Raw genomic sequence first — 11,271 nt, 5'->3', positions numbered from 1 at the left:
TGCACAATTCACTGCTGAAACCCTAACCCTGAGAGTGGGCTGGAGCCAAACGGGAGAAAATGCCAACAGGGCAAAAACCTCATTCCAGATTCCAAATGTTATTCTGTAGCCCTCCAAATGCCAAATGATGCCTGCTGGCACCCCGCCAGGTCCCTGGTCCACAGCCCACATAGGAGCCTATGGAGACATGGGGGTACTGTGGTGTTGCTTTCCTGAGTTCACCACTCCACCTGGGGGTGCAGGACTCTAAGGGGGCTGTTTGGAGGGGGACCATGGCATAAGGTCATGCATCACTTGCTGGCTCCTCCCCATGAAAGTGGAACATCAACATCCAGCCTACCTTAGACACAAGCTATCCTCACCGTGCTCATTCAAGTGTCAAAGGTCCTGGGGGAACAGTATTCAAATGCATCTCACAGCGGTTCCTTGGGAGAATAAAATATGAGAAGTGAAACTGAACATTCACCCCTGTAGTGAGAGGACAGAGAGGACCCGGAAGGCCCTTTGCATTGGGACTGCTAGTTTTCTGTGGGTCACATGCAAGGTCTCTCATGGAGGGTGTCACGGTGGTCCTCCTCCTTATCTGGACTCTGATATCTCCCAGCAGCGACGGCAAAGCCTGGCCCCCACACACGGTCTGCCGGGATGGAAACTTGGAAGTGTTCTACCAGAGTTGTGGTAAGGTCTTTCAAAACATCATTGTTTGTGTTTATGGGAAAATGAAGGCCCATGGAAGGGGCCACTGAAGTGCTTAGTTGGGGTGGGGAAAGGATGAGGGGCCCAGGGGCTAAACACTTTCTCCACTTGTAGTGGTTCTGCAAGGTGATTCGAGAGCCCTTGGGGGAAGGTGGGGTGGGAGGTGTGAGTAGGAAACAGCCCAAAGAGAGCCACGAAAAGGACATGAAAAAGGCCTTGAGTCTAAATGGAGCAGTTCATTAATACTGCAGAGCCAGAAAACAACAAAAATGACTAAGGAGTCTACCAAATCCTGACACCCCCATCAGCTCAAAATTAAGAAAAGATGTTTTCAGGGCACCTGGGTGGCTCAGTTGGTTAAGTGTGCCATTTGGTTCAGGTCATAATCTCACAGTTGGTGGGTTCAAGACCTACATTGGGCTTTGTGCTGTTAGCTCAGAGCCTGGAGCCTGCTTTGGATTCTGTGTGTATGTCTCTCTCTCTGCCCCTCCCCAACTTGTGCTCCCTTTCTCTCTCTCTCTCTCTCTCTCTCTCTCTCTCTCTCTCTCTCCCTCCCTCTCTCAAAAATAAATACACATTAAAGATTTTTTTAATATAAAAAAATAAAAAATGCTTCCAATAGTCACCACCACCCCAAACTGTATACCTGGGCTATCTTTCCAGTTTATTTAGTTTGCAAATTGAGTGAAAAGATCACATATGCCCAAAGAGTAGATTCCTGCCCTTTGTATGACATTCCAGAGCAGTGTTGCTCATGAATTCAACACTTACCTGATCTCTCAATGCCAGGGTTTTGTCCAGAGCCAGACATAACCAATGAGAATGAGCCATGGTTATTACCCCAATGGGACATATGTCTTTGCTAACAAAAAACACAATCTAATCAATAGAATGCAGGGAGCTGCTGCAGTCAGAGTCAGAACCAACACTTTGGAGCAGAGTACCACAGACTGGGTCTTAAACAACAGATATTTATTTTCTCACAGCTCTTTGTCTGGAAGTCCCAGGTCAAGGTGTCAACATGGTCAGTTTCTCCTGAGGCTTCTCTCCTTGGCTGGCAGATGGTCATCTTCTCCCAATGTCCTCACGTGGTCTTTCCTCTGTGCCTTCTTGTCTTATAAAGACACCAATCCTATTGGATTGGGGCCCACCCACAGGACTTCATTTAACCTTAATCACCTCTTTAAAGAACCCATCTTCAAATAAAATCACATTCTAAGGTACCAAGGGTTAGGATTTCAACATATGAATTGGCAGGTGAGGAGCAGGGAACAATTCAGTCCACAAAGGGGGCCTGAGTGGGAAAAATGAACTCAACCTCAGGATCACAACTTGAATGAACATTAGAGGGATAGGTTCATGAAAAAGTATGCCAGTATGAAATATGACACTTTGGAGGTAGACAGGAAGCAAAAGGCAGTTCTGATTGGAGGAGTTAGAAAAAAAATGTCCTTTAAGTATTTAAATTGGCCCCATGATAAGCTGGGGAGTAGTGGAGATGTTGCATTTGAGCAGATAGCTGATCCTACAATTGCCACCTCAGGAGTTTCCTTGGAGAGGCTGGGATGGTCAGGCTGGCCTCCAGAACCATTTGTCCAACTTGACTTCACTCTTTTAAAAAGAAGGAACATTGGGGCGCCTGGGTGGCGCAGTCGGTTAAGCGTCCGACTTCAGCCAGGTCACGATCTCGCGCTCCGTGAGTTCGAGCCCCGCGTCGGGCTCTGGGCTGATGGCTCAGAGCCTGGAGCCTGTTTCCGATTCTGTGTCTCCCTCTCTCTCTGCCCCTCTCCCGTTCATGCTCTGTCTCTCTCTGTCCCAAAAATAAATAAATGTTGAAAAAAAAAAAATTAAAAAAAAAAAAAAAAAAGAAGGAACATTGAACATTGAAACACACAAAAACACTTTTTTTTCTAATGTAAAAGACAATGAATGGCTCAATGCTATAGGACTTGATCTCATTACTCTTGCTCTTCCCATGGGAATGAGATGCTTTCTGCTGGCATGTATGCATTGTAGGTGCAGGATAAGAAGAGAGCCTTGAGATGAATGGGCTGCTCGGAATTTGTTTTTCTAATTCATCCTCCCATAAAAGGTTGCCATGGCTGATCCCTCCCTCAGACCAGACTGCAGCCTGCAGCCAAGCCTGGCACAGCCTTTCAAGTCATTGCCAAGAAAAGCAAGAGAAGTGGATGCACCAGGAAAAGAAAAAAAAGCATATCACCCGCCTCTGGGGATAACTCCTCCCTCTGGGTAGCTACTCAATGGAGTCAACAAATGTCGGCACAAGTCTTGCTCTGGTCACTCAGGGAAAAAGAATGAAAGAGACACAGTTCTCATCAAAGGGTAGTGGGAAGATCAGACAACTAAACAATAGGGGAAATCCTCAATGGGAAGCGCCAGAATAGAGGCGTGCGTCATGCACCGGGGGTCATGGTAGTTGGAGGGGGTGAGGTTGGGGATCTTAACCTACCAGGGAAAGGGTCATCAAGCTTGACCTCAGCCTCAAAGAATGATAAAAATGGCAATTATAACACCTTATGTCCTTGGAAGGTTTACATGTGCCAGGCACCATGCTAAATTCTTCCTACGCATTAATATTTTACAGATGTGTAAGCGAGAGTTAGAAATGCCAGGTGACTCTTCCAAGGACACACAGGTAATAGTGGCAGAATTACATCTTGGGGGCACAGAGAAGGCATGAAGTCAATATCTGTGGAATTAAAATGAGTTGATCCCAGGTCTGGCTGACTCTGGTATGCTTTAATCTCCTGCTATGTGAAGGCAGGTGGGGTAGAGGTATGGGATAGGAAGGATAACTCTGGCACGTGTGTGACAGCAGGGAGATGCTAGCAGGCAGAGTTCAGGGGACTGCAGAAGGACTGGAACACAAGAGAGGATGAGAAATGAGGTAGGGAATGTGGGCAGAGCCCAAGAGTGATGGTGAATTTCATGTGTCACCTTGCCTGGGCCATAGGACACCCAGGGAACTGATTAAACACTTTCAGGGTATGACTGTGAGAGTGTGTCCAGGGGAGATTAGCACCAGAATCAGTGGCCTGAGAAAAGCAGATCACCCTCCCCAGCGTGAGTGGGCACTGTCCAGTCTGTTGAAGGCCTGAACAGAAACAAAAGGTGGAGGAAGGAAGGACTCACTCTCTCAGCCTGACTGTAAGCTGGGACTTGGACCTCCTGCATGTAGCTCTTCTGGCTTTCTGCCTCTCTCTCAGGCCTTCAGACACCACCAGCCTTCCTGGGTCTCTTGTTTGCAAATGGCAGATCATGGGGCTTCTCAGCCTCCATAATCATGTGAGTCAACACCTTATGATAATTCTTTTTCTATTTTATAGATATAGATATAGATGATATAGATATAGATGATATAGATATAGATATAGATGATATAGATAGATATAGATATTTCTCCAGAGAAACAGGAGAACCCTAATACAAGAGACGTGGTGGAGCTGCATCCCTTCGGCAATGAGGAGATTGCATTTTGGAAAGATTTCCTCGGGGAATGGGTTGGAGCATGGATATTAGATTGAAAGCTGTTTGAGGCCACAGCCGGGATGTGTAGGCTATAGAATCAATAACCCAGGAAAGAAATGATAAAAGTCTAAACTAGTATCATATCAACAGCCTCAACTTCGGAAAGATTCTTGGTATACTTTAGGATCAGCAGAAAAGAAAGCAATGCCCTGGGGGCTTCTCCAAAGGTGAGCCCTGCCTCATCTCTTGAGAGCCATTGAGCTATCAGGCACTGAATGGTCACATACCCCTCCCGGATGGAAACATTCCTCCCTTTAGCTGCTGGATTCATAACAGGGCAGCTCCCTCACCCCCAAGACGTTCACATTGTTAACATAGAGCAAAGGCCACGTGTTGTGACCCTGTATGAAACCCTGGTATCCAGACATCCTCAGTGCATATCAGGGCTTCTAGAATCCCTACATTCACACAGATGTGGGGATGTCATCCTACAAAAATAAAGGATCTACTGTTTTCTGAGTTTAGTGCTTCATTATTTTCCTTCTTGTTTTGTTTTATAATTTTAGTGGGAGGGAGAGCTTTTAGGCTGGACACTGTTCTAAATAAGACAAAAATCCTTTGGGAGAAAGAAAGAAGCTCACAAGCAGTTACTGGGCTCTGAATACTGATTAGGAAATGAGCACGATTTTCTGAAAAAGCAGAAGTCCTGCTCTGTCCAACTGTTCATGCTATAGTAAAGAAAAGAGTGGCAGTCTTTACAAAAGCAGAAGGAGGAAGAGAAGCAGCTGGGGACCTTTCTTTTGTTAAATCATAAGACCATCTCCACAGCTAGCAAAAGCCCAGGGACTTCACTCCATTCACATGCCACAAATGTCCACTGATGTATTTATTTATATGCTGCTTCTACCACACTATGGCATCAGGTGGATTACGAAAGTCCACAGGATTGGAGGATGGAGGTAGTGGGAGAATCAGGAGGAGGGCAGGAGGGGAATAATAAATCCAGGAGAGGTCAGGACACATACAACAGACGAGGCAATGTCCAAGATAAAATATGGGGGTCTGGGGTCAGGAAACCTCATTCCACCCCTTGGGCAATACTCTCTGCCTCCTGTCCTTGATTGCAAAGGGGTATATGAGTTTCCTATGGATGCACTAATGGTTACCACTTTCTGGCCCAAAATGACATACATATATTCTTCTAGTGTTCCAGAGGTTAGAAGTCCGAAGCCAACTTCACTTAGTCAAGGCCCACGCTCCTTTGGAAACTCCAGGGGAGATCTCTTTCTTTGTCTTTTCCAGCTTCTACAGCTGCATTCCTTGGATCATAGCCCCTTCCTCCATCTTCAAAGCCAACAGTGTCGCATCTTGCTGCAACATCTTGTTGTCACATTGCTTTCATCTATGCAAGATTTCCCTCTGCCTCCTTTTTAGGACACTGGGATTAGCATTATCTTCCTGTCTCAAGGAGATTTAATCACACCTGTAAATTCCCTTTTGCCACATTAGGCAGCATTTGCATGTTCTGGGGATTAGGACATGGGTATCTTTGGGAGCCATCATTCAGCCCATGACAATAGGAATAATAATTTTACCTACCTCTCAAAGGCTATGTGAGGATTAAGTAAAAAGCACCGCATACCAAGTGCTTAGTACATACTATGCGCTTCAATAAATCTTTGCTGCTGATGGCTTGTAAGATATTTTACAGTCAGTAGAGGTATATTTGACTATGAGCTTCCTTGAAGCCAAATCAAATGAGGAGATTACATTGTTTGCAAAATAAAACCAGTTTTTAAGGAGCTGTCTACGTTTTCCTGATACTGGGATGAGCTCTGAGAGAAATCTCTCCCTGGACAGATGTGACTCCCATCCGCTGTTTCTCATGGTGCCCCTCAGTGGGAAACAAGGGCTCATCACAAAAATGCAAATCAGGGTTAATTTTGCAAAGGGCTGCAGTAGAAACTTCCATGAATGTAAGCACTTGCAGGTCTGAATTGCTCAAGGAAAAGTTAGACTGCCTAGAGGAATGGATGAGCCACATGTGCTCCAGGCAGCCACCCATAAATAGTGTTGCCATTGTTGTTGCTGCTATTTTGGGTTTTTTGATAAGGGTTGACAAGCAGAGGTCTAGGTTGTATCTTTTGGCAAGGGCCTTGAGTGTGAACCTTGGGGTTGTCCTTTAACAGACTTTAACATGCTGTAAGATGCTTTGACATAAAACAGGCAGAGAAGAGGGTCATAAAAAGTAAGAGACCTATGATACATTGCCTAAATGACTTCATGTCTCCCTTTTGATATGTTTGATACTCACAGTCAACCTGGCCATGCAAGTGGCTCCTGGGATGAGTCTAGGGCAGCAGTTGGCAAGTGAAGTCTACACACTAAATCCTAAATGCTGCCTGGTTTTTTGTTTTTGTTTTTTTAATTTTTTTAATCTTTATTTATTTTTGAGAGAGAGAGACAGCGTGTGAGCAGGGAAGGAGCAGAGAGAGAGAGATGCACACAGAATGCGAAGCAGGCTCCAGGCTCTGAGCTGTCAGCACAGAGCCTGACGTGGGGCTCACACTCACAAACTTTAAGATCATGACCTGAGCTGAAGCGGGATGCTCAGCCCACTGAAGCCACCCAGGCACCCCTACATGCTGCCTGGTTTTATATGGCCTGTGAATGAAGAATTGTTTTTACATTTTCAGATGGCTAGAAGATTCAAAAGAATAATAATATTTGTGACATGTGAAAATTATATGAAAGTCAAATTTCTGTCTCCATAAAGTTTTATTAGAACACAGTCATGCTCATGTGTTTATGCCTTGTCTGTGGCTTCTCCCATAAGTAGTGTGATAGTGACTGTATGGGCACAGATCCTGAAATATTAACTGTTTGGCTCTTTATAGAAAAATGTTCCTGTTCCCTGGTCAAGGTTAGGAAAGAATCTTTCAAACTCTTCACCAGTTCAGAGCCTCAAGTTCTGCATCTTCTGGATAATTTTAGCCATAGAGAGGCTATGTGACCAAGTAATCTTGACACAAAACCACCATGAATGCAGGAAGTCATGATACCTTTGAGAGAATCATTATTTCCATAATAATCTGATTTTCCATAGTGTTTTATAATCTATAAAGTCACTCCATTTATAAGGTCTCATTCGATCCTTATGAAGAGTCCTATGAGGTATATAAGATGTTTGTCTCCATTTTCCAGGTAGAGAAATTGAAGCACCTACATATTAACTATCTTATCTAGTAACATACTGAGTCATGATACAACCCTAAGTGTCTGACTCCATGCCCAGTGATTCAAAGCCTTATCATGGAATTCCAATATGGCACAACCTATGCCATCTGATCCCAAAGATGTAGGATAGGGACAGGGAGAAGAGACAGCTCAAAGACCAAGTCTTTGGGTGAGGAGGTTAAAACCTTACACTAGCAAAAGAAGGAGGAAGAGTATGAGGAAGAAGGTAGGAAGAAGTGAACGAGAAAGGAAGGAGGAAGAGGAAGAGGAGAAAGACTTGTCTTCTGATTCAAGGATTGTTCCATCTCTACCTACACCAGCCTCCCCCTCTCTGCATGCATTCAGAGCTGGACTAGTTTGGCTCTTCCCAAGTATCCATCAGAGACCCGTAAGAGTCGTAGAAGAGAAGGAACACTCACATCTACATTTTTCAGCTACGTGTATCAAGTTCTCTTTTGTTGCAAGGTGTTTGGAAATGACATCTACCAAATTTTTAAGACAAGCAAATGGAAGGCCATTCTCTTGTCAGTAAGAATAGCAAATTTTTTGATCATAGCCCTCCTTTGCAGTTGGCTTGCTTATTTTATAAGGAAACCCTATTTCCTCTGCACCTGACAGCCGTTTTCAGTGTGGAGAAATTGGTGAGTGGGGAGAGCAGGGCAGGGGGAGCCCCATCTCCAGCAGTAAGTTGAGGGTGTGGGTGGCCCCTAGGGGATCTGGGCCAGTCACCTGGGAGGTTCTAGGGTGACTGGTCACCATGCTTCACACTTAATCAACACATACTCTTCTCTCCTTGAAGGCAATCAGCTTTGTCCATTTCTGCCTAAATAGGTTTTGCATGCTGCTGGAGTTTACAGTAGGGCAGGCACTTTATCTGACCTCCAAAAAAATCTTTAATTTCAAAGTCAAAATCAGGTCACGTGCATCTGAATAATCCATCAAGATAGTCAAAGAGGACAATTAATCAGATTTTAAAAATGCGAAGCAATGCTGGCGACATCTTCTCCAAGATAAAGGGTAAACTCCAAATGACCTGGCTGCAGAGGAGGGCATGTTGATAAAGTGTTTGTAGAAAAATTATTTTAAAACTGCCCTGGAAGGAAAGGGAGTGGGGGGAAAAATCTGCTTTCCTCAAAGCCTAGTAATTCTGAAATAAATGAAGCATAAAACAACACAAAAGAAGGAACACAATTAAAAGAATAATAATAATGGAAAATATCACAGGCTCATAGTCACTTAACAGTACTTTAAAATATTGCACACAGAAAGCCATTTCTCCCTTAGTTTATGTTCCTAGATTAATAGGGATATAAATATTGTACAATTAGAGAAAAGTAGACAAATAGCCAGGGAGACAATGATGCCATTTTAAAGGGATAAGTGGGCATGCAAGATTAAACAGCTAGCTTCTGGGAGCATAGCGAGGCCTTACTGCTCAAACTTAAAGGCAGAAAGCTGATTTTAAAATATACAATTATTTGGGGTGCCTGGGTGGCTCAGTCGGTTAAGCATCTGACTTCAGCCCAGGTCATGATCTTACAGTTTGTGAGTTTGAGCCATGTGTCAGGCTCTGTGCTGATAGCTCAGAGCCTGGAGCTTGCTTCAGATTCTGTGTCTCCCTCTCTCTCTCTACCCCTCCCTAGCTCATGCTCACACTCTCTGTCAAAAATAAATAAACTTAAAAAATTTTTTTAAATATGCAATTATTTTTAAAATGTATATATTTGTAATATATTATATGTATTAAAATAATATATATAAATAATATATAATATATCATAAATTAAAATGAATATATAAATTTATAAATATATATAATATGTATTATGTAAATAAATATATGCACTAGAATATGCATATTAAGTTAAAATAAAATATATATGTTATATATTATGTTATATATATTAATATATATTATTAAAAATGGGAACAAGAAAAAGTTGACTGTGAACAGGAGCTGGACCAGAGCAAACTGTGTAGGTGGGTTCCGGCTACCGAGTCACTGAGCTCCTCCCCGTTTCTGTGAGGTTGTTAAAGCCAGACTTCCAAGGCAGCGATGATTCTCCCAAGCACTTTTCAAAAGAGATCCTGAGTCCATTAGTGAATGAGGACTTAAAGAGGGGAAAAAGCCAAGAGCCTGTGAGTCTAAGAGGCTCTTCTGCACAGGCAGGAAACATCTTCTAGGGTGCTGTTCACTGCTCTTCCCATTCTCAAGCAAAATCGTGATAAGCAGCCTTGTTCATGTTTTGGAGGAGAATCTTTGAAGGGGCAGAGATGGGGGGAAGGATGTTGCTGAGCTCCGTGGCTATTTTTGTGCAAACAACAACATAAACCATATATTCCCCCAAGCCGCCACCAGTGCGAGGTCCTGGGCGAGGCTTCAAACTCAGCACTACGGGAAGAGGGAGCATAGGGGGCCAAAGCAGCTTGCTTGCTCCAGACCAAAGAAGGTGAAGGTGAAAGAGCCCCTTTCCAGCCCCAAATTATGCAGCTGAAGAACCTGGCAGAGGCTGACAGGCACCAGGCTCCCAATGATGAAGGAGTACCGAGCCCGGCAGAGTCCTCTGCAATGCTGATAAGAACAAGCTGGAAGGCGCAATGCAGGAGCAATGTTGGTCACACATATGCGGGGGCAGATGCTCCCTTCTAAAACCCAAACAACAGGGCTGGTATTTTAATGGAAAGGGAAAGAAGATCCACCCAGTAACTCTGTGTCATGTGAGTTGGTGTTTGGTATCTTTCTGGGATACCTTGTAAAGTGATATATCAGGCCCCTGTACAGTAGCTCTGTTCTGGGACCCTAGAGGAGCCAACCAAGCATTGGAAGGGGTTCTCTGGGGTCCACCAGAAACAATTATTTGACCATCCATCTGGGTGCAGTCAAGGGATGATTCATGCACAGCAGGCAGTGTGCAAGTCACATCTGCCAGCCTCCTTATGGGATCCAAGAAGGCGTCATTGTGTGTCCCTTCTTGAAATTCTGTACCAGTTCCCTCCATGCCTCTCCGCCTTCAGGACAGAAGTGAGTGGTGACCAACCCAATGGCTAGGAGGAGGAAGAAAATATCCTCAGCCTAGAAAATGCTGCTTCCAAGCACAATTAACAGTCGAAGAAGAGCTGCCAATGGGCACCGCTATTTGAAGCCTGGTGTATCCCCTTATGGCCAGGTGGGAACTGTGCCAGCTCCTGCTCTGGAGAAATCCACAACAGAACGATCAGGGTTCCCTCTGCCTGTTAGCTATTAGAATCTTTTCCCATAGCTGGGATCTTTCCTATTCAAGGGTCCTCCGTATGTTTTCATGCTCAATTCAATCTTCCTACACCATATAATAAAATCCCTTAAGCAATTAAATACTACTTGGACAATTAAGTCAGAATTTTGTAAGTTAAACACTAATTTTATTGCAGACATACATACATTGGTCACCCATTTATTAATAGAATTATCTTGAACATTTAACCTAATATAACAGATTTCCTTAAATGCTTTAAAATCTTTAAAAACAGGCAAAGCAGATACAAATTATCACAATGATGTTTCCACTTACTACCCTTTTTTTCTTAAACTACAGTATTTTTCAAATATTGGTAACATGGGTTTACATTTATGTCTCTAATATGGTTACACTGATATTTATTCATACCTGTATTCTTACACCTTCCCGGGGTTATAGCCATACTTAGTTCAGTATCTTCCTAGGTGTCTGGGATGTCCCAGACCAAAGATAAAGACTATGAACTCAGACTAGCCAAGGACACAGGTTCTGAGTTACCAGTCAATTGATTCTGGGTTTGATGGCTGGTCAGCAAGCTCTCTTTACTTGAACTTGACCTATTGTGTCCTGAAGA

The 11,271-nt window shown here is 43.8% G+C and overlaps 1 protein-coding gene and 1 long non-coding RNA gene across 5 annotated transcripts in view; both read left to right on the top strand.

The window, feature by feature from the left end:
- The first annotated feature begins 473 nt into the window (after nt 1-473).
- Nucleotides 474-11,271, top strand: part of LY86 (lymphocyte antigen 86) — a 61,839-nt gene continuing 51,041 nt past the window's right edge. For all 4 annotated transcript variants that reach the window (XR_003222912.2, XR_003222913.2, XM_025917054.2 and 1 more), the window contains exon 1: nt 474-678. Coding sequence is in view for 2 of the 4 variants with exons in the window: in XM_025917054.2 (XP_025772839.2) it covers nt 552-678 (127 nt within the window). In the remaining 2 variants the exon portion in view is untranslated. The remainder of the gene's footprint in view (nt 679-11,271) is intronic.
- LOC147580789 (uncharacterized) lies at nt 2,565-6,976 on the top strand. Its single transcript, XR_015251088.1, has 2 exons — nt 2,565-4,002; nt 6,641-6,976. It is a non-coding gene; the product is annotated as an uncharacterized LOC147580789 (long non-coding RNA).

The sequence above is a fragment of the Puma concolor genome, chromosome B2 (genome assembly GCF_028749965.1).
Source record: "Puma concolor isolate L17-30 chromosome B2, mPumCon1.1.hap2, whole genome shotgun sequence".
NCBI classification, from domain to species: Eukaryota; Metazoa; Chordata; class Mammalia; order Carnivora; family Felidae; genus Puma; species Puma concolor.
The sequence above is the reverse complement of the archived record's forward strand: the minus strand, read 5'-3'. Positions and strand labels throughout refer to the sequence as shown.